Source organism: Alternaria conjuncta (assembly GCF_024043145.1).
Source record: "Alternaria conjuncta strain BMP 0040 chromosome Unknown scaffold_3, whole genome shotgun sequence".
Classification (NCBI taxonomy): domain Eukaryota; kingdom Fungi; phylum Ascomycota; class Dothideomycetes; order Pleosporales; family Pleosporaceae; genus Alternaria; species Alternaria conjuncta.
The window spans coordinates 1,155,491-1,181,832 of NW_026250092.1; the positions used below are offsets into that span (position 1 = coordinate 1,155,491).

A 26,342-nucleotide genomic window follows, 5' to 3' on the forward strand; every position below is an offset into this window, starting at 1 on the left:
GACAATGGCGCATCTCGTGCTTGCACCAGGTCTTTGCCACAAGCTACACGGCGAACAGTACAGCCAGAGGCGGCAACGTGCTTGGGTTGGAACGCTACAGCGAGAACTTCATCATGTACCAGTCATACCTGCTTTGGTCTGAGGCGAAGGATGATGACCTGTTCATTACTCAGGGCAAGACGCTGACCGACGGCATTCAGAAGTTTGCCACGGAGAAAGGCACAGCGGTGGAATACCTGTACCTCAACTATGCCGATAAGGACCAGGATCCGCTTTCGGCTTACGGTGCTGACAAGGTGGCGTTCATGAAGAAGGTCGCGAAGAAGTACGACCCGACAGGCGTCTACCAGAGTCAATTGCCGGGCGGGTTCAAGATTTCTCAGGTGTAGAATTAACAAACCTACAACAGCCTACAAACCTCAAATAAATTACCCGATTAGGAAGGTCGCAGAAAGCGTCGATAATAGCAATGTATCTTCTTGCGTTGCGCGTCGTGGAGGGCCCGGAGACCTTGCTGTCGTCGGCGCGAGGTTTGCCATGGATGCCCGCTATGAATCAGTACGTAACCTTACTGGTCGATCGGATCGGCTTCGCTTGGAACTGAAAGCTCCGCTAACGAATCAGTGTGATGGCTTCCTTGGAATCATGTGCAGTTTGTTTTATTCCAAAATGAACTTGTGTTGTCTTCACAAATATGGTGATGTTCTATCGAAGGTGGTGGGCCTCGCTGCGTTGGGGTCGTGAGCGGCTGCCCCGCGCAGCTAGCGACGCCAACCAACCTCGTCGCGTCGCGTCGCGACTTCCAAACCTCATTTAGCTGCAATGACCTGATCCGCTACATGCTGGCACAACTCAACGGCCGGCTGTTTCTTCAAAATGACGAACACAGGAACCTCAACGCCGAATTGCTTGAGGAACCAGTACCGCAACTCAACCGCAATGAGCGAGTCAACACCAAGCACATAGGCTGGCTTGCCTACGTCAAGATTCTCCGCTGGTATGGACAGCGATTTGCTCAGCTTCCCAAGTAACGCCGACGTTACAATCTGCGCAGCCTCCTTCGTACCAGCGGCCGCCTTGATGAGAGCGAGATAGTCGACGGTTGCCGCCTCGCCTTCGCCGCCAGCCCCGGTGCCGTTGACCAACTCGACCTGACCCAGACGAAGGAGATTCTTGAACAGCGGCTTACCCACCCAGTGCAAAACGCCGTCCTGGAACATCCGATACAGCTTCGAAGGCTTATCGTGGATGTTCACCACCTGCGCCGCGCCGCCGGCACAATCGTATCCGGGATCACACAAGACATCCAGAATCGCCATTAGCTGCTTCTGCGTCAGCCCACCCAGCCCTGCGCGCAGACTCTTCGTCACGTCCTCAAAGTTGTCACTCGCCCATCCAGCCTCTAGCACCAAACCGAGATCGAACGAAACGCCCTTCAGCCCACTGGCGGCACGGTGCCGCGCGAGCGCATCTTCGAAAGTGTTACCGGCTGCATAGTTGGCTTGCGCGGGGTTGCCGATGATGCCGCTCATGGAGGAGAGGAAGACCATAAAGTCCATATCCTTGGGCAGGAGTTCGTGAAGGTTCCACGAGCCTTGATACTTGGGCGCCAATGCGCGGTGGAACTGCGAGACGGTCATGTTGGAGAGCATGTTGTCCGACAACACCATCGCCGCCTGGATGCAGCCCTTGATCGGCGGCAGCGTTTTGCTAGCCTCCTCGAGGATGCTCTTGAGGACCGCGCGGTTCGAGATATCCGACGCCGGCGCATGGACTACGACGCCTTGGGCTTCCATCTCCTTGATGAAGGCGATCACATCGGCGCGCCCAGCTACGCCTCGCGACGAGGTGACGAGGAAATGCCGTGCGCCGCGGGACGCCATCCAGCGCATGATCTCGCGCCCCAAACCGCCCAAACCACCGCTAATGACATATGTAGCCTGCTCCTCAAATGCGTACGCCGGCTTCTGCGCGGGCTGATACACGACCACATCTCCCGACTTTTCGAAATCGATGACGGCCTTCCCTGCAATTTTACCGCCCTGCAGCGCGCGCATCGCTTCCTCAATCTTACTCGGCGCAAATGCATGCAGCGGCTTGGGATTGTGGAGCCCAGGATTCGCCGCGAACAGACTAAAGACGTCGTCGAGCACGAGTTGCATCAGGGGCTTGTTCTCGGCGTACATACCCGCGACGTCCACGGCCGCGAACGTGACATTGCGCAGGAAGTGGCCCATCTCAAGCGTGTTGTTGGCGAGGATATCGGCTTTGCCAATGTCGATGAAGCGACCAAAGGGCGCTGTGCAGCGCCATGAGTGTTGTAGAAGTTCGCCGCCGAGAGAGTTCAGGACGACGTCAACACCGCGGTTGGCCGTGGCATGGAACACATCGTCGACGAAGCTGGCCTCTCTGCTGTGGAAGATGTGGTCGTCCGCGAGGCCGTAAAGCTCTCTCACCAGCTGGCGCTTCCAGTCGCTCCCTACCGTAACGAATACCTCCGCCCCACGCAGCTGCGCGAGCTGTACAGCCGCCTGTCCCACCGCACCAGCTCCGGCATGGATCAATACACTCTCGCCTTTGCGCAGCCGGCCTACATGATCGAACGCATACACAACGGTAGCCCATACGGCAGGAATAGCAGCTGCATCCAAGAACGAGATGTCTTCGCGCGGGATCTTGCGCGTCGATGCCTCGTCGCAGCGTACATAGGTTCCACAGCAGCCACCGGTCGAGAAGATGAAGTACATAACGCGGTCGCCGGGCTGCAACGTGCAGTCTGGCCCGGCGCGGATGACGATACCAGAGCCTTCGAGGCCGAGACCGTCACCTGGGACTTGGCCCAGGGAGATCATCACATCGCGGAAGTTGAGGGAGGCAGCTGCTACTTCGATTTCAACTTCACCGGGTTGCAGCTCTGTGCTGGAAGGGACTGTCTCGGTATAGTACAGGGTGTCGAGTAGGCCAGGCTGTTGGATGGTCAAGTTGATGCGCGGTTTCGGGGATGCTTGGCCAAGCGTGAAAGCGACTTTCTCGGGAAGCTTTGCGCGCGCGGCAAGGGTCTGATTAACGCTCTTCTGTGGGACGATTCGCGGAATGTGGATGAGGCCGTTGTGCACTGCGAACTCGGAATCGGCGTCTGCGCTCTTGTCTCCTATCTTGTGAAAGTGCTCCAAGAGACGGACCACATGGCTCGCTCCCTCAGCTGGGTCATTGGTCTCCAGACTCAGGGTGACAAAGGCCTGATCACCCCGCTCAGAGCAGATACTTCTCGAGAAGCCGACTGCCATTTCAGCGGCCGGGTTGCTAGCACCAGGACTGCCGCCGCGTGTGAGCCAGAGGACTATCTTAGCGTCCAAGCTGATCTTTTTGAGGGCTTCGAACTCGGGTTCTGCGATGGTGCCGAGGATGGAAGTGTCGAGCTCGAGCAAGCTGATTACTTTGGTGCTGCTCAAATCCAATTCAGCGGCAATGAGGCCTTCGAGAGTGTGTGTCTCAGTCTTGCCGATCCACGGCAAAGTAGTGAGCTTCGCCATCAGCGTATCGGCAGAAGTAGCCTGCGCAGCATCCGCGATGATGACCCACCTTTCAAGCGCAGCTTGAACCTCAGCCTCCTCTGGCCTCGTTGCGACGAGCGTTGAGACACGGTGCCGAGGTTTGTACTCATTGTCCCTAAACACCATGTCGACACCTGAGAAGCCCGCGGTCTTCAGCGCAGCGTCCCATCCTTCTTCGGTCAAAATCGGTCCCAGCGCCTCGTCTTCTCCGGGCACGGCGTCAACTTCCTCGCCTTCCCACCAATGGCCCTCGCGCATCCACCACCCTGGCAATAAGCCGAAGATAATGCCATCGCGAATGTTGTCGACGGTGGTCTCCATCATGATGAGCTTGCCACCAGGGCGGAGGAGGGCGTAGAGATCGCGAAGACATTTCATGAGATCCGATGTGGTGTGAATTACGTTGCAGGCCATGATCACATCGTAGCTGCCGAGCTCGAAGCCCTGGAGAGAGGGGTCGATCTCTAAATCCAGTTTGGCGAAGCGCATATGCTTCTCTGCGAATGCGAACTTCTCGCGAGCCTTCTCAAAGAAGCCGACTGAGATGTCGGTGTAGGCGTACTCGCTGAAGCGCACCAACTGATCAACCTGAAGACCTTCATCATCTACCAGAAACGGTAGCACTTTGGAGGTGGCACTGCCAGTCCCTGAGCCAACCTCGCAGATCCTGAGCTGAGGATTCGCGTGTGCAAGGATGTTCATGTACGCGCCAGCCTTACGGTAGTGGCGCGAGTAGAAGTCGCAGTGGTAGAAATCTGTCTCTGTGTCAGTCTACCTGTTCATGTCCACGGTATGAGTTGTTCAACTTACCGTTAGCCAGATTGCCTTCAAAGATAATCTGTAGCGCATTGTCCGTCCCGGTCAAGATCCCATATAAATGCTCACCAGCCTTCTTCACCAGCTTCTGCGTCGGCTCGTCATCTGCCTCGCGCAAGACATCCTCAATGCTCAAATGCCCTAATCCTCGGGACTCCAATGTATACTTCTCCCTATTTGCACGGACTTTGCGTAGGAAGTCCACGTACTTGGTCAGGTGGTTGTCAAACGTTACTGGCTCGCCGTTCTCGATCTTATCCAGCGCTTGCTCGATGAAATAAAGTGCAATAGCGTCCGCACGGTCGACAGCCTCAGCATCCTTCGGGTCGGGTGAAAACTGCGGGTCGCGCGCGAACAGCGCCTTCAAGTATGTCTCTGTCTCGGCCTTGCTTAGCAGCGAGAGGTCGGGCTTGAAGTCGATGCCGTATGAGAAACGACTTGCACCATCATCGTCACGTGTGCTGCTGCCCGCACCAGCGATGACAGTGCCGCGCTCACCCTTGGCGACAATGACAGGCTCACCTGTTTCAGCAAGCAACGTACTGGCATCCCACTCAAACTCCCTGAACGTGCGAGCCACCTCCTTCGTCGCAACATGCAGCAGCGGGTTGCCAGGCAGCGTGAACAGCTTGTGCGACACCCACAAGTCCTTAAGGTTGCTGAACATGAGCGTTGGGATCGGTTCCCACCCACCCATACTCAGCGAGACAAAGCCCACATGGAATACCGAGTCGAACGTTGTGGGGTGAATGACACACGGGTCCTCGGCGGCATACGGCATACTCTTCGCATAGTCCCGAAGCGCAAGAGTGCCAGTTGCACATCCGTTGCGCGAGTACTTGATATCCCGCAAGCCCTGGAAATACGGCCCATAGTCAAACCTAAAGATGAGTGTACGAAGTCAGTATTTGTCTCACATATACTTCGTACTTGGATATTACTAACCCAGATTTCTTACTCAGGTTCTCGTACAGCTGGGCGCTCTGCACACTCAACGTGCATTGCTTCGCCGCGCTTGCGTGCTCCTCGCCCACAGCTTTCACCCATCTAGCTTTACGCGAGGTTGTCTCTGGAGACGGCTCACTTTCCTCAAGCTCGACGCGAATACTACCAAACGCGCACTCAATCCACTCGTTGCCGCCGAGAGTAAACACGCGCCAGTCATACACGCCTTGTGCAGCGTCTTTGGCAGTATGCCGGCGCGGTTGTAGGTAGATCTTGGCCTCGGTGCCTTTCTCCGTCTCGTTCACGGGTATAGAGCGCATGAAACGAATGTTTTCAAGTCTATACCCGCTGATGGCTGCGCTAGGCGGAAGCAGCTGACGCGCAGCTTCGATGGCCATTACGAGCATACCCGTGCCGGGGTAGAGCGGCGAGCCTTCGAGCGCATGGTCAACGATCCAAGGAGCTTCCGCGAGGCGTATTTTGTGATGCCAGGTGGGTTGGGCAGCGTTGAAGTCGTTTTCGCGTAGACCCAGGAGAGCATGTCGCCGGAAGGGGCGCTGGGAGTAGAGGGCGCTGAGACGGGGTTCGTCCCAGTAGAGCTTGGCCCGGGAGAAGGGGTAGGCGGGAAGATCTGTTAGTCGCTTTGGCTTGGCTGTAGGCTTGAGAGTGGCTTGGTTGGGCAAGTTGAGGTCGATGGGGAGGCCAGCGCTCCAAAGAGCGCCGATGGTTTCGAGGAGGGTGCGGACGTCAGGCTGACGAGGGTTGAGCACAGCTGCGTACGACCATTTTTCCTCGCCTTCGCCTAGGTGCTTAAAAATATCTTTGACGGGGCGTCGAAGAGCGGATTGAGGGCCGATCTCGACGAAGAATTTGGAGACCTGTTTCTTTTCGCTTACCAGCGCTGTTACCGCGTCAGTGAACAGGACTGGGGAGAGCAGGTTCTTCACCCAGTAGCTCGGACTCGCAAGACCCTCCAGTGTGATGAAGCTGCCTTCGGTGGATGAAAAGAAGGCGACAGTGCTCGGTTCTTTGCCCTCCCTCGTTGGTGCGCGTATTCCAGCCAGGGAATTCTCATAGTTCACCGCGCCATCCCGCAACGCTTCGGAATGGTACCCAATCTTCACAGTCAGTTTCCGTGCGAAGACCTCATCAGCATCCAGCGTGTCGAATAAGCGCGAGATAGCCACTGTGGGACCTGACAACGTGACGTTGACAGGACTGTTCTCGCATGCGACAGTCACCGTTGGCTCAGCCTTCAGATATGTCTGGACAGCCTCCTTGCCCAAGCCCACAGACATCATTGTTGTTGGCTCTCTCTGTGGGTCAGACGCCAGTTTATCGGCGACAACACCGCGGAAGTAGGCCACTCGCCATGCACTCTCGCGATCCAGTCCACCTGCACAGTACGCAGCTGCAATTTCACCCGACGAATGACCAACCACAGCACGGGGGATGATACCCCATGTGCGAAGTAGATCGACGAGCGCCACCTGAATAGCTGTACAGAGAGGTTGTGACAGCGCCGGCTTGGACACCTGACTCGCATCCTCGTTCTTCTCGAGCTCCTCTAGCACAGACCATGTACTATCAAGAGTGGCGAGATACGCGTCGCAGTCCTCAAGACTCTGACGAAAGACGGTATAATGCAGGAGACCGGCCGCCATTCGGGCATACTGTGCGCCTTGCCCTGTGAACACAAAGGACAAGTCAGGGGCCGAGGAAGTACTGCTGAAGATGCTGGGCGAGACGATAGTGGTGAGATCGTCGGTAGGGGATGAGATGACGGCGTAAGACCGGAATTGGAGAAGAGATCGGTGGGAAGATAGGGTGTGAGTCAGATCAGAAAAGAAGTCTGCGGTGTGGGCAGCTTCGTGCGAGGAGACGAAAGTTTGGAGGGCTTCTGCTTGGCGTTTTGTGCCGTCGCTATCTGCGGCCGAGAAGGGGATGATGGCGTAGGGGGTTATGAGTGAGTGAGTGCCGTTACCGTTGGCGTTCGTGTAGCCATTGGTATGGTCGTTGGTGGATGTGGGCTCGCCGACAGATTGGTGCAGGCCTTCCAGACCGTGGGTGCGCAGGTAGTTGTATGCATCGTCGAGGATGACGTGGGCATTACTACCTCCGTAGCCGAAGGAGGAGACGGACGCCCGGCGAATATCTGTTGCTGGCCATGGGACTGCTTCTTGGGGGAATGCAAGCTGCAAACCTGCTACATCGATAGCAGGATTGGGCTTCTCGAACATGGCAATTGGCGGAATCACCGCATTCTCCAGCGCGAGAACGGCTTTGATGACACCAGCCATGCCCGAAGCGCCCTCCAAATGACCGATATTCGCTTTCACAGATCCCATGTAAAGCGGTCTGTCCGCCTTACGACCATCGCGGAAAGCCTGCCCTACAGCTGCCGCCTCAATAGGATCTCCAACTGGCGTGCCGGTTCCATGGGCTTCAACATAGTCGGTATCAGCAACGTTCAGCCCCGCAACACGATACGTATCCCGCAGCAAATCCAGTTGGGCCTGTTGGCTCGGCTGTGTGATACTCGGCGTCCTGCCATCCTGATTCGCACCAGTCGCCCTAATGACCGCCCTGACAACATCGCCATCCCTCAGTGCCGCATCCAGCGGCTTGAGCAAGACGAAGCCAAAGCCCTCGCCCCTAGCGTAGCCATTCGCCTTGGCATCAAAACTATAGCTCTTTCCATCCACGCTCAGAAACCCGCCGTTACTGAGTGCAAGCGCCTGGCTCTCGGGTGTGATGAATGTGTTTGCGCCGCAGACAAGCGACATCTTGCTCTCTCCCGCAAGAATACTCTGCGCACCAAGATGCAGCGCGTACAACCCTGATGAACACGCCGTATCGACCGTCAAACTCGGCCCTGCGAGATCGAAGAAATGACTAATGCGGTTACTCAGCATGGACGACCCGTTCGCCGTAGCGTGATACCGAAATTGTGCACTAAAGTCTCGACCTGTTATTGTTTCGCCATCGCGCGAGAAGGAGGCGCAGTAGACTGATGTGGGAGAGCGGGAGAGTGTTTCCATGGGTATTCCGGCGTTTTCGAAAGTGCGGTAGGCGCCCTCGAGGAGGCCGCGTTGTTGCGGGTCGAGGACTGATGCTTCGGCGTAGGACATGTTGAAGAAGGGGGCGTCGAAACTGCGGGGGTCTTCTTCCATGAAGTGCGCGTGGCGGATGCGTAGGCTGTCTAGGCGGTTTGGGTCGGGGTGGTAGAATGCTGTTCGTCCAAGTTAGCTTATGTTCATTTTTACTTCCGTAGAGGATATGGTTGCATACCATCTATGTTGAAGCGGTCGGTGGGTATCTCTTTGGATACATTTCGAGCGTTCATTATCAGTTCCCAAAAGGAGGAGGCGGATACGGCGTCGCCTGGGAACTTCATGTTCATGCCGATGATGGCTATGGGCGTTGTCTTGTCGGTAGTAGCCATGATTGCGGTATTTGGTATGGTACGGAAGCTTAACGGACACAAGCTTTTCCAACGTCCTGTAATCTTCTTGCCAAGTGCAGATGTTTCTAGGCCTAATGATAAAGTTCGTGGAAGATTACCTGGGATGGTCGCAAGTACAATTCAAGTCTGGGAATCCGATATGTACAAACTCGTTTCGTTGAAAAGACAGTGACCGAGCTTTGCTAAATACAACAGACGTCTCGCCGAAAACCGCTTTCATCATAGTCATGACCCATGAGTACCTTCCTTGTCTCGAAGGCCAGAGTAGCTACCATGGTGTCAGGCACATTACCGTATGTGGAGACGCTAAACCGGTCAGTACCGCATGCGATTGTACCCACCTCGGTGGCTGTTGAACCGGCCGGACTCTATGAATTGTGGCTAGGGCGTAATCCGGTGGCTAGGTATTACTCCGGTGGTTAGGCCATAGCTCGGTGGCTTTACGTATGATACGAGTACGATTCAGGGACCGTTTCGACCCACAAATGCAAACACCTCACCTTCGAGGGCTCACCGCTGCCACTAAAGTCGTCCAGATAGTAACGTGTTCTGATGATAGATCACAAACAGTATCTCCGAATTCCAACACAACGCAGTCGACATGTCTTTGTGGGACCGAATCAACAGTCGCCTTACCTTCCAAAGCGGTATAGGCTTCATGTACCGCCAACTGTTCATGCATCCTCCGCCAATGGCAGCAGGAGTCACTCTTGAAGGTCAGACAGCCATTATCACCGGCGCGAATACCGGCCTGGGGTTCGAGGCGGCGCGACAGCTCCTCCAGCTAGATCTCTCTCGGCTCATTCTAGCCGTCCGATCGCAGGCCAAAGGCGATGTTGCAGCAGAAGCCCTCCGCAGGGAGTTTATGCGCGCTGAAGTCGAAGTCTGGATCCTAGATATGGAAGATCCCGAATCTGTCGCGGCTTTTGCCAGACGATGTCAGACTCTGGGTAGGCTGGACATGGTAGTTCTGAACGCCGGTGTGCAGAACAAGGACTATGTTGTCTCTTCCAAGACAGGCAAAGAGCAGACTTTCCAGGTCAACTACCTCTCGACTATCATGTTGGCGGTGCTTCTCCTGCCGATATTGAGAGCCAAAACCGGCTTGGTGGGAAAGCCGGCGAGGCTCACAGTTGTAACGTCGACGACGGCATATTTCGCGGATTTCGACCATGGGAAACCAATCTTGCCGCAGTTCGACGAGAAGTATGACGTTACTAAGTGGTATGCGCGCGAGAAGTTGTTACAGATGTTTTTCGTGAGGAAGCTGGCATCGCTGGTGAACTCCGATGAGGTGATTATCAATACAGTTTGTCCTGGGCTGGTGGGAGAAACAGAGATCTGGCGTACATTAAACGCAAACGCTGTCATGAGGTATATGTTGATGGTGTACTTCGCTTTGTTTGGTAGAAGCTTGGCTGAGGGCGCCAGCACTCATGTCCATGCTGTAGTGGTCGCTGGTCGAGAAAGCCATGGGGGCTTCTTGAGTGAGTGGGGAGTACGTCCGTAAGTCGAGAAACTGCAACGATGCACTCTGACTGAGGGTTTCGCTGACACTGTCGTAGTTATCCCGTTCTGATGTATTCGAAACGTGGTGACGATCTGGAAAAGAAGGTTCTGAGCGAGACTAGGCAGATTTTGGAATCCATGAACGTTTCGCACAGCGCAATGCAAGACTTTTAGTTGGGAGGGTCGGATTAAACTGCCATACCGCAGTGCCAAAGATATTGACGTCATCAAAACGCAGGCAGCTCTTTCCGCATTAAGTTTCTTACTAGTGAAGTTGTCCTGGTCGAAGACACCCCATGTAGCTGCAACCTAGCCCGTAGAATGAGTGGTAGCTGCGTTCGAAGAATTGGAGAAGAGAAATGTTGTTGTTCGCGACGCGACGGGACGCGACAGATGGCGGGACGAGATCCATGCCAAGCCCTCGGAGCCTCGGCTCCAGCCTCCGAGGTTTCTGCCTCCCGCCAGAGAACACCTGAGCTTCATCATCAATGCAACCTCAGCTGTTTCCACACTGCATCTTTACTCCAGATCTGACCTCTCTCGTCTGAGGGTAAGCCTCACGTTCAAAGGCGGTTGCACGTAAGATGCGCGCACGCGTTGATCGTGCCATTGTTGTTCAAGCCACTCGCGGTCCACAAGCTCAATATCGTACTTCCACAGCAGCCGGGCCAATATTTGCTTTATCTCTGAGTGTGCCAAACTAGTCGCGGATTCTCAGTCAGCGAATTCTTTCGTATTTGTACCAGAGACGGGGCGTGGCGTACTTCTGACCGATACAGCTGCGTTTTCCTGTCGAGAAGGGCTGGAATGCCGCTTTCTTGTCCGCTTCGAAGCGAGGATCTCCGAGCCAGCGCTCTGGAGCGAAGACTTCTGGTTCCGTGAAGTTGGCTGGGTTATGATACATCGCCCAGTGCCAAATGTCCACGCAGGTCTAGGTTTTTCCCATTACAATCAGCGACGTGCTCAGAAGTCCACAGAAGGATTTGCGGGAATGCTGTTGAGACTTACCCCTCCAGGCAGAAAGTGCCCTCCGACGACCTCACCATTGCGCTGAATCAGTCGTGGCACTGAGCCTACGGCAGCCGGATGAATACGCAAGGTCTCGTCTATGACAGCCGAGAGGTATCTGAGACGCTGCGCACTGAGAAGTGTGATCTGTTCTTCGCTATCGAAAGATGCGTCGATCTCTTTCCTTAGCTTAGCGAGCGTCTCAGGATGGGTGCAGAGGAGATAAGTTGCCCCAGCAAGTCTGACTCAAGAGATGGTCAGTACATTGATACTTCCAAAGGAAATGGACAAAAGAGGAAAGCTTCGTCATACGCAACTGCAGTTGTTTCGGACCCGGCTACGACGAAGATGCTCGCGTTATGGCAGATTGCCTCGAAGGAAAGGCCCTATCGCGCCGTTAGATCCATGAGCGGGATTGGGACCAAGACAGCATTGTGGATGCACTCACGCATTTTCCCTTACTATTGTCGGATTTCATCTCTTCAATGAAGTCCGGTCGGCTGGGCTCCAGAGCTAAACGCTTCGCAACTTGAGTACGCATGAACAGATTATGCTTTGCGATGATCTTCTTGGCGAATATTCTAACAAACGGGCTTATCATCGCCTCGAACAACGGATACGCCCGCCGGAAGTGTGCCATGTCATGTTGCGCAACGAAGAACTCCAGTATTGTCGCAACCCATGGATGAAAGTCCCTCCGCTCCATATTCGCAAAAGACTCGCCGAAGCTGAGATCGCCAATGACATCAAATGAGAAGAAGTTGAACCACTTGGCCAGATCCAGGGATCGACCTTCGGCGCAGTGCTCTCCAAAACAGCTGAAGAGTTGGTCGATATGGTGGCGGATGATACGCTCCTGGCGCTGTATGCCTTGCCCGGAGAACGCGGGCGTTAGCAGACGACGTTGATGTGTGTGAGAGTCTGTGTCGGCCCCGATGATACCTGAGGCGACTTCGGCTACGAAACCTGGGTGCTTGAGGTTCTCTGGCTGACCTGGCTTACGATGCCCGTACACTTCTTTCCATGCTGTTGCGTGGAGGCATGACACTGAGTCTGGGCTTGTGCGGACAACGTCGCCGTACCTCCTGTGCAATGCCAGGATCTGTTTGTGCGGCGTGCTCGACCATGACATCAACAGGAGTGGGAGTGGCGATACAGACCACAGGAACGGTCCGGGCACTTTGCTAAGTGGGTTAAAGTAGAGATTGTATACGACGGACCATACGGTATGCCCAAAGACCTGTAGCGTACGTCAGTAGAGGTATCCTACGTGTCATTTGTCCGGGGTTAATACGGCGCATAGGGCTACTTCTAACAATACCCAGAATGAGAGGAGCTCCTGATGCTCAGTGAGCGCATCAATAGGCCATGTCCTTGTGGAGCCCATTGTGCGCGCAATGAAGAAAGCTTGATATTAAAGCTCTTTCGCAGTGTATACAAATACAAAATACGGGTTGTGTCAGCATCTCATGCACAGGAGAAGGTGATTGCCGGGGTCGACAGCTCAACACGCGCAGTTGCGAAGTCAACTAGGGAAGACGATTGCACCGACCCTTACAGTGCATGCCGTCTCAATCCTTCCCATAGCGGCTAAGTCGTGGTCTCCAGCCTGGATCATGCATCTGCGGCGGAGTAGTGCAATGTTCCCACCCACGCTCCGTGGGCCCTTCGACTCATTGCCGACTACAGATATCCGGTCGCCGTTGTTGCACGTCAGCCAGCACCTAAGGTACCCACAGAGGAGCCGACGCGGCCGACGGACGAGTTGGTCACAGAATCCAGATCAACCATGGCGGTGTGCGGCTAAGGCCGAGGAACGTTCCGACAACAGCAATTAGATAATACACGTTCGGTAGATTTCTAGTTGCATTCTACGGCTAGAGTGACAGAGGCGTAGGGAACGGCCCGAGCAAGTCTGCAGTTTGCACTGGTACGCTTTGGGATTTCGGTGACTGCCCAGGTGTGCGCACGGACGCGACACCCTCCAGCTAGATCGGCGGTGGCTGGGGTATCATCTCAACCACCGCCGACTCCGTCTGTCCATGCCTCACCACCGACGCGATCATTAGCCCCGCCTTCGCAGCAAGCTCGGCAAACGCCTTCTCACTGCGCACCTTTCCGCCGATGTTTAAGATGAACATGTCGACGGTGCTAGTGTATACACTTGGCTGTTCAGGGCGCAGATACTCAGCAATCAACACGCGCGAGTCGTCCGCGCAAGCCGCGCGCACGTTCTTCAGAATCTGAAGAGCTTCGTGGTCGGACCAGTCGTTCAGGACGCGACGTATGTAATACACGAGAGCACCTAGAGTGGTCCGTCAGCTTGTTTCCTGGCGCAAGTATCGTGTATCCTGAGAGGATAGAACTCGATTTCCGTACCTTTGGTGGGCTGTTCCCCAAAGATGCTATGCCCGATCTTCTTCACCGGACCCAAAACAGCAGAATCCTTGTGCTCTTCCTCCGCCTCAGCGATGACATGCGGCTGATCCTGCAGGACACACCTGGCGGCAGGAATGGCAGGCGTCTCCTCCAAGATAGCCTTCAACGCCTGACCTTTCCCTCCGGCAACATCAACGATCAGCTCCCTCTCCGAACCGACGTTTCCCGCGGCAAATGCAGCTACCCATCCAAAATCATACACCCCCGTGACAGGAATATCACCGTCAATGGCCATCGCCCCATTCATCCTTGTGGCCAACCCCGGGATCGCCGCCATGATTTCATACGCTGTCTTATCGGGCATGCCCAGCGCAAATCCTCCCGGCGAACGATTCGATCTAGCCGGCTCAGCGAGCCCGTTCGCCTCGAAGTAGTCTGTCCACCGCGTCGTTGGCCCCATAAAGAAGTCGAAGAGGTACGAATAGAATTGCGCGACGCGGGGGTCAGTGAATGCTTTTGACGCCGGTGTATGCGCCACACGGCCAGGTTCCGGGCTAGTCAGCATGCCAATAGCGAGAAAGAAGGCCGTGAAGCGCTCCAGAAGTTTGTACTCTATGCTCAGCTTTTCCGTAAGGTCTTTGAGAGAGATTCCCTCTTCTGGAATGGCGTCGAAGATGCCGTGCTCAACGAAGACGCGCAATACGCCCATCTCCGCCATGGATGCGAAGTATTTGCCGATTGGCGTCTCAGCCAGAGAGAATTCGGCAGCCATGTTTGGATACTGGATGAATGAGAAGCAACACTGAACGGAACGCGATGGTTGGTCACCAGAATCCACGATTGTGCGAAGACGTCGAATAAAGCTACAGAGCCAAGAGATCGTGCACGATAAGCAAGAGTCCTGGTCCTGCGAATTAGGTTTTCGTGGAATGCCTGTGCTGGTAACGCCTCATTCCCGTCATGCGAGTGACCGCACTCGACATTACAGTAGCCCAGCTAGGTTTCCTGGTATCGTACCAAAATGAAACACGAATCAGAAGCCCACGAGATTAACCATAGGAATTCTACCGAGCTCTCGACTAGACATGGGCCCATGCCCCAAGCAGCCGAAAAGGCCCTTCTTCGTACCGGCAGTACCCGTTCTAGCTCGATTCACCGCAACAAGTCTCCCACGTGTTCTCGACACGTATCAGAACTCCTGCATGCAGTTGTGTGTACCTGGGAAGAATTGTAGCGGTCTAGGGGGTTGAGACGCAACCAACGTCACTTGGCAATATCCCATCCGACTGGTACCGCTTTCACGACAAAGTTAGCACAAGCAAGAAACTGAAAATACTGGAATGTGAACCTGGCGTCCATGCTCCAATACACGTTTTAATCGAGTGTTGACATCTAGTACGCGATCATCGAACTACTGGTGACAGCACTCGTTTTCCCAAACGCGTCTCTCACAAGCTCCTGTACCCAGTTCGGCAACCCTTTCAACCATGAGATAGGCGCCGCGATATTAGGAATGAACAACTGAGCACCACGCCTGCTAATGACCTGCCTCACTATGACCTCAGCAACTTCCTCTGGCATCAACATCTTCTCCAGAATCTTTGGGTCTTGGCCACTTCTCAAGATCATCTCCTCAATCAGGGGCGTGCGGACCCAACTCGGATGCGCAATCGTAGTCTTGACACCCGAAGCTTTGTACCAGATTTTCAGCTCGCTCGTAAGACCCTCATGGAACGCCAAAGCCGCGGTCTTGGTTGCCACATAGTCCGCATTAGCCGAGTTCGTCAGGAACGAGTTGACGCTCGCGACTGTTACGATATGGCCTTTGTTCTTTGCGACCATGTCCGGCACAAACTGTTGAACTAGCCGCCAGTGGGAAAGAATGTTCGTGTCGAAGATACGACTGAGGAACTCGCTTGGCGTTTTCAAAATGGTGTGAGAACCCGTGATGCCGGCGTTGTTGACGAGAATTGAGGGACTGCCAAGGTCTTTGCGAATCTTCTCGGCTGTTTTTGCTATCGATTCAGGGTTGGAGATGTCGCACCGGAAGTATGTCGACAAGTTGTTCGATGAGGATACCTTGGGCGCATCCTGCACGTCGAGCACTGCCACGCGAATTCCGTGAGAAGTGAGAGATTCTGCGATGGCTTTGCCGATTCCACTGCATCCTCCAGTGACAACTGCGATTTCAGTAGGCCAGTCCCAGCCACGACCGGCATATATTTGCCAGTTATTTGTCGCCCACGCGTTCAGAGCTGCATTGGTCTTCCTGACTATACCAATAGCAGCTAGAAACCCCAGTACGCGGAGCAAGTTGTATTCATCGACGATATGCGAAAGAGATGTTTCTTCCAAGGCGCATGTCCATGTCTTCTCTGGGGCGTATAGCAATAATCCAAGAAGAGGGCCGGTAATGATGGGCTCGAAGGCGCATTTGGCGATGAGGGCTAGCCCTCTGAGAGGGAAGTCGACCAGTGCAGGCATGAATGGCTCAGCAGTTGTTCCGGCAGATAGAGATGGTTACTAGAATATCGATATCCTCAACCATTTGGAGCTAGAGTGTTACAACCTGAGCCGGAGACTAGTACAAAAGTACTGTGGCTAGGGCACGATTCACTGGCTTCATGGAGCTTGCCGTTGCACGGCAAAACGCTTACCGCAACGTTTATGTATAGCCATATCCGAAGTCATTCCGTTAGCTCCATCCGCAGTACCCCCAGATCAGCCTATCCGAAGTCATGCCGATCCGACGTCACCCCGAATCAGCGCACCTGGAGTCCCACCCAAGCGGCTTCATCTCTGATCTAGCCATGGCGAACGATTCCGGCTAATCCATTACCCACTTGGAGCCTCAGTACCCTGTTGATCGTGGTCCCGTCCGTTGGTTCCCTCCAAGTTCCTAGCGAGTCTAGCGCTGAAGTCGAAGTAGATGAGCACATACATCATGTGCCTGTCCTTGCACACCTAGAGGAAGCCGTTGCATTCTCTATTCATCAAGTCTTTCAACTGGCCACTAGCCAACCACGAAGATGGGTGTTCTGACGACTATAGAGGGCGATATCTCAAAGTTGTTGCTATACGGCGCAGTGACGATTGTCTTCCTTATTATTCTAGCCTCAAAACTGAAAGATGGCAACAAGACGAGATCATCGATCCCGCATGCTCCTCGCCTCCCGTACAAACTACCCTTTGGTTAGCAGTATTCGCGTCACTTGAATATGGGGGTGAGACTGACCACCCCATGAACCATAGGACTAGACATGGCATGGAACCTAGTAACGCGCCTTCACTCCAACACATTCGTCGAATACATCTGCGACGAAGTTCTCTCCGTACCGGGCCGCACAGTCGAAATGAACCTACTCGGCAGCGACATTTTCATTACCGACCGAGCCGAGAACATCAAGGCCATCCAGGCAGATCAGTTTACGGACTTCGCGAAAGGCCAGACGCCACATGATGTGTTTAGCAGTATCTTGGGGGACTCGGTGTTTACCACTGACGGGCCTTTGTGGAAGACGAGCAGGGAACAATTAGAGCCGCACGTGTCGAGAGTACGTCCGGATGATATTCCTACCGCTGAAGTTCATATGCAAAAGCTTTTAAGATTGATCGAGAACTCACTCGAAAGGGTGGATGTGTACGACATGGTTGACAGGTTTCAACTTGACCTAGTGTCCCAAGTCTTTCTCGGCGAATCCACAGACTCCCTCTCCGCGAACGAGCAACCCTTCCGCAAAGCCATGGAAGAACTCCTTACGTTCAACACAAACCGTCTCCTTTTCGGACGCCTCGCAAACCTTTTTCCCGACTGGCTCTTCGCGCCGCGAGCCTATCGCGATCTAACACGCTACATTGACGACCTGATCGAGAAGACATTAGCCCTCCCAGTCAACAACCAAACCGACGTGAAGACAGAAAAAGAGTTCAATCTAGTCGAAGACCTCGTGTCTACGCATCCGAACGATCGATATTTCATTCGCGGCCAGCTTATAGCCGTGTTGATGGCATCGAAAGACCCCGGTGCTATTCTAACAACATGGACAATATACCACCTCGCCCGCGACCCAGTGTTGTGGAAGAAACTACAGAGGGAGGTGGAAGAGCAGTAAGTGCTACATTCATTTCCACGGCAGCATGAAAGACAGGGACATACCACTAACCGACATCGTTTCCACAGCATCGGTCTGGACACCCTCCCCACGACCTCCCAACTCCGCAAACTCGACCTCCTCGCCAACACCGTCAAAGAATCCATGCGCATGTACCACCCCCTCGGTCTCAATATCCGCGAAGCCCGCACTGACGCCATCCTACCCGTCGGCGGCGGTCTAGAAGGCAAAGAACCTATTTCCGTTGCGAAAGGCCAAATCATCGTATACTCAGTTGCAGGTCTACAACGCAACCCCACTCTATACGGCCCCACGGCACACATCTGGGACCCATCGCGCTGGGAGTCCTGGTCACCTAAATATGGAACTTACTTGCCCTTTAGCATTGGCCCAAGACAGTGTCCTGGGAGAGTGTTCGGCAGGTTTCAGATTCAGTATGTGCTCGTTCGGTTGCTGCAGGAGTTCGAGGGGATAGAGTGGTGTGGTCTTGGTGGTGGGAAGAAGGGATCAGAGGAGATGAAGATCAAGGTTGAGCTTAACCTTAAGTGTGCAGAACCCGTGATATGTAGATTTGTGCCGAGAAAGAAGGGCGTTGTCGGATAGTGGTGATGTATCGGAGGCCAGTGGTATACCGACACTCACCACTGGTAGCCAACATTCGGCTTGCACAGCGTTGCCCTCGCTGAACGACTGCACGTCAGACGAGGTGCTTATCTAGCTCCTGTATATAGAAGGCGCACTTTGCTGGACCCTAGATCTACCGCCGCTGACATCTTGTTACGCCAAAACACCTTGTGTTGTACATACCACTATGCGCAAAGCAAATGATCTCTGTTGGGCGAATTGAAGTCACAGCCTGCTCTAATAACAGAGGTGGAGGACAGGGCTATGTTCCAATGACCAATGACTGAGCTGACTCCGCTCTACAGCGCTTGCTTACGGCTGCGCCCCGTAGGATGTTACTAGTCCGCATATTGCCTTGGTATCACTAGTTGGTGCGCAAGGCGACTCCGTCTCCTATGCGCTGACGACTTTTAGATAAGACAACATGCTACCGCCTCGGCGAACTATTACTATCAATCAATTCCACCCGTGTATGGGGGCCAAAATTAACACTTCGACAGCACCACTACTAGCACTCCGCAGTCATCTCAACGATATATCGGCTGAGAAAAAAGGCGAAGTTCTCTAACGCACCCGACGCCGTTGTAGTGGGCAGGCTTTGTCACCAAAAAAATGGTACAATTCGAAGCGCTCAGATTCCGCCCGTCGACGCTAGTCCCAAAACGAAAGGATGGCACACAATCCCGTCAAAGCTGGTACCCTCCCGCGCTACGATGGTGGACCCTCGCCATAACTGCACTACTCTGCTGGACCTTTATTGCTGTTCTCCAATACTATCTTCGGAGAAGCCAGACTCAAGGTGGGGTGATTTTCGCCACAACGGTGAACTCACTTCCCTTACGTCGCTCATTCTGGTACCTCTATCTGCCAACGATCATTGCTGTAACTTTCAGCATCCTCATTATTTGGATCGACCACGATGCTAAGCGTTATGAGCCCTATCGGCACATGGCACTGCCGTGTGGAGCGTCAGCGGCAAACTCCATTCTATTGCACTATCCTTTCGACTACATCCCGATTGTACCTATAATAGCAGCTAAAAAGAGGCGAGTCCCACACCACACTTCAAGAAGAACGAAAAAGTGTTAACGAAGTCTGTATAGGCATTGGCTTGTGTTCTGGGCTTCATTAGCAACCGTTCTCACTACATTCGGCGTTGTACCATTACAAGCAGGTATATTCTCGACACGGCCGATCACCAGGGATTTCGTGCAGAATTTCGACACATCGAATGACTTTATACACTCGTCAATGCAAGAGCAGGCTGTGACCTTGAGCTATGCGCAATCCGTATATGGCATCTTGGAGTTGAACGAAACAATGCCAGCCTTTACCACTCGCAACTATACCCTACGACCTTTCACTACTCAAGGTCTCATACCTAGTGCTCGCGACTCTTGGACAGCACGTACTATCATGTATAGTATGGGTCTTGAATGCGAAAAGGCGCGAAAAGCAGGAGCAAGAAACGAAACCTGGGTAGAAGAGATGCTTGCGCAGGTTCGACCAGGGACTAACGTTCTACATAACATGACATGGTCTTACACAAGCGAAGCCGGCTTCAATAATTCTGTTGGCTGTTACGTTTCTTCGCCACAACAAAACGGTGCCGTAGTTGGAGACCTCACAGACCCGAAGCAGCCGATTCGATTCAAGAAGTTCTCTGCATCTTACATGGGCTATTTCTCTCCAATATATGCAGCATTTGTGGTGGGAATAGACTCTCTCAAAGACCAGCGGTGGTGTCGATTTCGGGGAAACGGGACCTTCTTTGCGACATTCACACAAAACAAAGAAAGAAAGCAGGATCCACTCAGCGACATTACGGCCATATTTTGTAGGCCAGGATACTATGAGCAGGATGTTGAGGCAACTGTGGATGCGATAACTGGGAAACCTCAAAACGTTAGTCTTCTCAGCGCAAGGCGCAAGATCTCCGCAGAGGTTTTCAACACTACCGTCTTCGAGGAAACACTCGCCTCTGGTATTCGCTTACTTCAAACAAGACAAGACAATTTGCCTATGAGCACCTTGCCTCGGTACCTCGAAAACTTGTGGGATACAGACCTGACACCATCTACAGCTTCGCCTATGATGACGACCGTTATGTCCGTATCAAAAGATCGTTTGCCAGAACTACTGGATCCGGGAAAGCTAGCAAGCGCATATGAGACTGTGTATCAGCTCTTCTTCGCTCGCGCGATGGCTGACATCCTCAACCCCAACGTTTCTACGCCAAGTGGTACCAAATCGCCAGGGTCTTTCCGGACGCAAATGGAAGCAGTAGTGCTTGAACCCATCTTCACGTACATGGTTGAGGGGTTTCTTGCCGTGATATCGATCGCAGCGATAGCTCTGATCTGTATTGGGTATGTGGGGCAGAAAAACAGATCGCTAGTTGACGACCCTGGTAAGCATGAAACCTATCGTATTGATCGCCTCTTACTCATGTTCAGCTTCTTTGGCCTCTGTCATGTCGATGATGGCAGCCAATTCCGATCTACTTGCCAGGTTTGGAGACCTGGATTGTGCGTCAACGCATTATTTCAATCAGAAGCTCCATGCGAGCGGATTCAAACTCGAAAAAGACCATGGGTCTGTACTCTGAGTATCTCGCAGTCTACATAACTCACATATTCCAGCATAAGAAGTGTAGCTCTCAGCTCGGAGCTGCAACAGCCCTTACTCAAAACCGACGAACCACGACTATCAAAGCCCATGAGACCTACGGAGTTTCGTTTGGTTACTGGAGTTCCTTTCATCAGCCTTTTTGTGGCTTTGGTGATAGCCCTTGCCGTTCTCTTCACTCGATCTCGGCCATACGGTAAGTGGTGTCGCGCAACCCATGACATACAATGACCCTGACCTGATTGAATGCGATCGTTCTTACTGATACCATTCAGGGTTATCTCTGCCGTCGAATGATCGCATTGTTCGGAACATTGTTACCCAGTATCTTCCAACAGCCATTGCCACTCTCATCGAACCGCTTTGGATCATGATCAACAGACTCTTTTGTGTTTTGCAGCCTATAGAGCAGATGCGAGGCCCGAGAGCAGCTGCGTCCCGCAGCATAACTCTCAGTTATGGCGCTCTCCCTCCCCAACTCACACTCTTCAAAGCAGCTCGAGCTGGTCATTACCTATTAGCAGCAGTCTGTGCAATGAGTCTATTAGCAAATCTACTAGCAACTGCATTCGCCGGTCTTCTTTTCAGCGCAACACTGACACTCCCTCAGTCAGCACTATTCTCGCCACCTTTTGAGGCAAGATTTATACACATCAACGGCTCGTCAGGTCCACCAATTATGGGAAATCCGTTTGTGACCTTAGAAGACCAGAGGCCTGAGATGTCAGGTGCTTACCAGGGGTCCACGGGGGAGAGCCACTTCTTGGTGTCAGAGTCTAACTTGACACGTCATACTCCCTTACCAGCTTGGACAGATAAGAAAGCTACCTACGCTTCATTCAAACACCGCGAAACAGTCAGTCCATCCACGGAGAGTTATTATCAAGCTCGTACCAAATACTTTGCTGCAGAACCAAGATGCAAACCTCTCATATTCGACCAAGACTATCATATGCATCTATGGACCGATAAATTTGTCGACTGGAAACAAGTTCTCAATGTCACAGTAACATCTACAAGCGGAAGGCGAACCACATGCTATGGTACGGATGGCAATCTATTCGCCACAAACTACGGATCAACTAGTCGTTGGCATGCTCAGTATAATGCAACCCTCTGTCGTGACGGCAAAGTCGGAGCAGAAATAGCGACATCTCTCCAGGCCGACCTTGAAGCCACCGGAGACGAAAAGGCAATATGCAGGTCTGCAGTCGCAGCTGGATGGATTCGGGCTACACATCAATACTGTGATGGACCACTTGGCATGAGCGATTTTGGGCGAAGACAAATCCTGACAGACCCGAACGCGCATCCGGTGACTTCTTATCCGGGTTTTGAGGATGCCGCTAGCAACAACACTTTCCTCATGTTATGCCAGCCAGAGATCCAAGTCGGAGATGCCACCGTACTGGTCGACAAAACGGGCGTTTTGACAGAGCCAGCAAGAGATCTCGCACCTGATCAAGATCAAAGCTCTCAAGCACTTGACAAATACTTCTCGAACGACGCTGCCGAACTCATGTCACAATCGAGCTTATTCATCTTTCGAACTCTGCAGCCTAGGTGGCACAACGACACCTTTGCCAGCGAGTTCATTCACTACTTCACGAATCGAGCTGAAGGCTCGCTACGGCTGACGGACCCAAACATGCCACTACCCACATTCGCAGACGTCGAGACGCCAATGAACCAAGCATACTCACGACTCTTTGCCATTTGGCTCGGTGTGAACAGGGAGCTTCTTTTCGTACCGGCAAACAACACAACAACGCCACAGATCTCTGGCATCGTCATCACACCTGAAGAACGCCTGCTATTTGTCACTCCCCTATTCATCATCTCGGAGTGTATCCTCAGCATCTACATTGTCGTTTCTCTCATCGTCTACATACGCCGTCCTGGTCGCTACCTCGCGCGCATGCCTACCAGCCTCGCCGCGGTTATTGCACTCTTTGCTTCAAGCGCTGCTGTCAAGGATCTGCGCGGTACAGCTCACATGACGAACAAGGAGCGCGAGAAATACCTCAAAGACTTGGGCTGCAGGTACGGGTACGGCAGCTATGTAGGCGGTGACGATAGTGTTGTACATGTAGGTATTGAGAAGATGCCTTTTGTGCAGTACCTGAAGGAAGTTAGCTTTGCGCAGAAGTGTTTCTCCTCTCTCAGACAGCAGAGTATAACTCTAAGGGTACAACTAGAACTCGAAGGAGCCGTTGGTTCCTCTTAGATGACCCTACAATCGAGCATTGGAAGAGCCATCGCCCCCGTGAAGTATTTGACAGTCGCCGATGGTCGGATAGTCGGTTGCAGCTTTCACGGCCGCCAAGATGGTGAACCTACCTGCAATGAGTATATATTGTCCAAACTTGCTCAGTCTTTCACATACGACCATAGGATCATGAAAATTAGGCTTCCCGTCCGCTCAGCCATATACAAGCATGATACCGGCGGATTAGTAGTTAGCTGTTGTATGTTTTTGGGCTTCTTTTTGCCCTTTTTTGACAGTCGAGCTGGAAGGTGGGCGGTGTGGGGCAGCTCCTCGGCTATCCACATCGATCTGTTTAGTGCGTCGGTGATCTCTTTTTGGGGACCAGAAAGACCGGTAATGTTTTTTAAACAACACTAGGAAACAGCGATAAAGTGGGTGATGTGACGGTGGGCGAAGCTGGGGTTGGAGCGAAGAAAGACCTAGAAGGGTGCGGGCGCTTGGCCACCGTGGATTGATTTGCAGAACGTCAAACTGGGAACAAGGAGAGAGTATATACGTATCCTTTATCTCGGCCGTGACATGTCGAACAGCCAGTGATGTGATTTGGTATCTTTCTAAGCCTCCTGCCAGACGCCGCGTGAGAGAAGATTACGTCGCTACAAGCCGCGAGAACCATGCTTTCTAGCCATGTAAGCATCGAGATTCGATAAACGCCGTTGAGACACCAGAAGTAATCACACCACCTATGCCATCGTATCGTAAACCAATATACACCAAGCCCTACCTCACACAGTCACCCTTCCTAGTCATCACCACTCCTCTTCTTCGCAGCCTGCATCTTGCCGAGGATAGTCTTGCTCTTCGCCTTGCCTTCGACTTGCTCCGCTCTACTCAGACCAGCGTAGAACGTTCGCACCTTCTCGTGTGCAATGACCTTCCTGGGATCGAATCGCAGGATCTGCAGACCGGCCATGCTTGTCGCACGAGAGAGCGCAACGTACGCTTGGCCCTTTTCGAAGACGCGACCAAGATCGACGCGCACGCGCTCTAGCGTCTGACCTTGTGCTTTGTGGATGGAGAGCGCCCATGCGAGGATGAGCGGGATTTGGGAGCGTGAGGCTTGTACCTCGCCGTTTGGCAGCTCGATCTTCCAGTCTTCGCGCTTGCATAGCAGATCGCGCGTGGTGCCGTCTGCAATGGCGAATCGGACGACAGGGTATACCTGGTTGCTGTTTACACCGAGCGAGCTCTTCATCATCTCAGTCTTGATGGCGGCCTCGGAGGGTCCACCTTCGAGGAAGGCCTCCTCGTCCTCCTTATAGACGTTGAACATCTGCTCGGTCATGAATCCCGTAATCTTGCCCAGCGAACCGTTCACTAGTGTGTCATCCATGTTCTTGACCAACATGACCTGAGCGCCCTTCTTGAGATGTATTTGCGCTGGTACCATGCAGCTTTGTAGTAGCCTGTCACGCTGCTCCTTGTTCGTGATCGTACCTCCGTCGCGAGCTTCAAACAAGAACACATTGCCGTGAAGTTGTTGCATACGCGTAGTGTTTGCCCGGTCGACTTCCTGGCGCGTGGGGAACAGTTCTGTGGCTTCGACGCTCTCATCTCCCTTTGGTAGTGGTCGTTCCAATTGCTTAAATTTCTGGATTGAGTCTTGAGTCAGGCGGCCTTCTCGCATCTCGTTGAGCATGTTTGCAAAGACCGGATCTTTCTGACGGAAGACGTGGTGTAGACCAATGGTATGCTCGATGCTTGTAGTCCAGGTGCCCGCATCGAAAGCAAATTTGGCTTGCCGTCCGGACTCTGGCACTGGGGGTAATTGGAAGAAGTCGCCGGTGATGACAAGCTGAATACCGCCAAACGGCCTGCCGTTGTTGCGAATCGTCCGCGCAATGGACTCCAGTTTGTCGAATAGGTCGCCGTCCACCATCGACACCTCATCCATGATCAACACTTTCGTGCGCATCCACCGCTGCTTTGCTTTTTGGTTCCGCCTAATCTTCTTGACCAAGTCCTCTACAGGCTCCTTGCCCAGTCCGATACCTGCGAAGCTGTGTAGGGTAACACCGCCGATGTTGCATGCTGCTAGGCCTGTTGACGCTGTCACTGCCACGCGATCTGGCTCGCGAGCGTATTTCCGTCGTAGCGCAGCGATGATTTCACGAAGTAAGACTGATTTACCGGTACCTGTCGTTGTCAGCATGGGCGTTTACAAACAATCTACTACACATACCAGCAGAACCAGTGAAGAACACACTCTTCTTGTACTCCGTCACCAGGTTCAGCACATTCTGTTGCTCTTCGCTGAGGAAGATCTTGTGAATGGTGTTCTTTTTCTTCTTCTTGATAGCCTCCTTCATGTCCTCATCGGTCCCAAGGTTCGCCTTCGCTTGAGCTTTGTTGGTTTCCCTAAAAGTCTTCTGCTGCTGCTTCAGCGCGCTCTGGGTTGTATTCCAAGGGAATTGTGACTTCGACTCCTTCACCGGTGTTGACACTGCCTTGTCGGCCTCCTTGACCACTCTTTTCCTGGGTGGCGCAATCTCCTCTTCCTCCTCCTCTTCCTGTATCGATTGCTGCTTCTGGGCCTGTGTCCACGGTAGAGTACGACGCTTTGTCTTCGGCGGCTCGGGCTTCTGCGGTGTCTTGTAGTGTGATAAAGGTGAAGAGGACCACGGTATCGGCTGGCTACTAGGCTGCTCTGGCTTGATGTCCGCAGTGTGCGCTCTCGAGTTGTATCCTGAATCGGCCGAGCCTCCCGAACCAACGCGAGGTAAGGTAGGATATGTGACAGTGCCTTTTGTCGCTGGGTCTTCAACATCGAGATCTATGTCGCTATCGAAGTCGTCCTCATCAAACAAAGCCTGGGCGAGGACGCCGGGGTTGTTGCGCGAAGATGTGTGGAATGCAGCCGGCAGATCGTTCTCCTTCTCGTCAATCTCAGCAATGTTGAGTGAGGGGTAGTCAAAGTCATCCTCTTGCGAGTTCAACGACTTGACCAGCCCATTCGACGTGCGCTTGGTCCCTTGTGTACTTGCCCCAATGGCGGTTTTCATCTCGTTCCCTACAGGACGCGTTGACGATGT

At 53.3% G+C, this 26,342-nt stretch overlaps 7 protein-coding genes across 7 annotated transcripts; 3 read left to right on the top strand and 4 right to left on the bottom strand.

Annotated features, from left to right (window-relative positions):
• Nucleotides 1–809: 809 nt before the first annotated feature.
• Nucleotides 810–8,760, bottom strand: J4E85_002364 (Type I Iterative PKS; the record flags this gene model as incomplete). The annotated part of the gene is made up of 4 exons (XM_051466643.1): nucleotides 810–4,309; nucleotides 4,365–5,251; nucleotides 5,316–8,547; nucleotides 8,607–8,760. The coding sequence occupies 4 exons, from the start codon at nucleotides 8,758–8,760 to the stop codon at nucleotides 810–812; spliced, it is 7,773 nt and encodes a 2,590-aa protein (XP_051329498.1).
• Nucleotides 8,761–9,382: 622 nt separating this feature from the next.
• On the top strand, nucleotides 9,383–10,464 carry J4E85_002365 (putative secondary metabolism biosynthetic enzyme; the record flags this gene model as incomplete). Its single annotated transcript, XM_051466644.1, has 2 exons — nucleotides 9,383–10,005; nucleotides 10,347–10,464. The coding sequence occupies 2 exons, from the start codon at nucleotides 9,383–9,385 to the stop codon at nucleotides 10,462–10,464; spliced, it is 741 nt and encodes a 246-aa protein (XP_051329499.1).
• A 544-nt stretch (nucleotides 10,465–11,008) lies between these two features.
• On the bottom strand, nucleotides 11,009–12,685 carry J4E85_002366 (uncharacterized protein; the record flags this gene model as incomplete). Its single annotated transcript, XM_051466645.1, has 4 exons — nucleotides 11,009–11,221; nucleotides 11,299–11,475; nucleotides 11,747–12,538; nucleotides 12,620–12,685. 4 exons carry the CDS (start codon nucleotides 12,683–12,685, stop codon nucleotides 11,009–11,011), a joined length of 1,248 nt encoding a protein of 415 aa, XP_051329500.1.
• A 601-nt stretch (nucleotides 12,686–13,286) lies between these two features.
• On the bottom strand, nucleotides 13,287–14,449 carry J4E85_002367 (uncharacterized protein; the record flags this gene model as incomplete). The annotated part of the gene is made up of 2 exons (XM_051466646.1): nucleotides 13,287–13,603; nucleotides 13,678–14,449. 2 exons carry the CDS (start codon nucleotides 14,447–14,449, stop codon nucleotides 13,287–13,289), a joined length of 1,089 nt encoding a protein of 362 aa, XP_051329501.1.
• A 620-nt stretch (nucleotides 14,450–15,069) lies between these two features.
• Nucleotides 15,070–16,161, bottom strand: J4E85_002368 (putative secondary metabolism biosynthetic enzyme; the record flags this gene model as incomplete). Its single annotated transcript, XM_051466647.1, has 1 exon — nucleotides 15,070–16,161. One exon carries the CDS (start codon nucleotides 16,159–16,161, stop codon nucleotides 15,070–15,072), a length of 1,092 nt encoding a protein of 363 aa, XP_051329502.1.
• Nucleotides 16,162–16,937: 776 nt separating this feature from the next.
• Nucleotides 16,938–18,392, top strand: J4E85_002369 (uncharacterized protein; the record flags this gene model as incomplete). Its single annotated transcript, XM_051466648.1, has 2 exons — nucleotides 16,938–17,785; nucleotides 17,858–18,392. 2 exons carry the CDS (start codon nucleotides 16,938–16,940, stop codon nucleotides 18,390–18,392), a joined length of 1,383 nt encoding a protein of 460 aa, XP_051329503.1.
• Nucleotides 18,393–21,993: 3,601 nt separating this feature from the next.
• On the top strand, nucleotides 21,994–23,268 carry J4E85_002370 (uncharacterized protein; the record flags this gene model as incomplete). The annotated part of the gene is made up of 1 exon (XM_051466649.1): nucleotides 21,994–23,268. The coding sequence occupies one exon, from the start codon at nucleotides 21,994–21,996 to the stop codon at nucleotides 23,266–23,268; it is 1,275 nt and encodes a 424-aa protein (XP_051329504.1).
• Nucleotides 23,269–26,342: the final 3,074 nt, after the last annotated feature.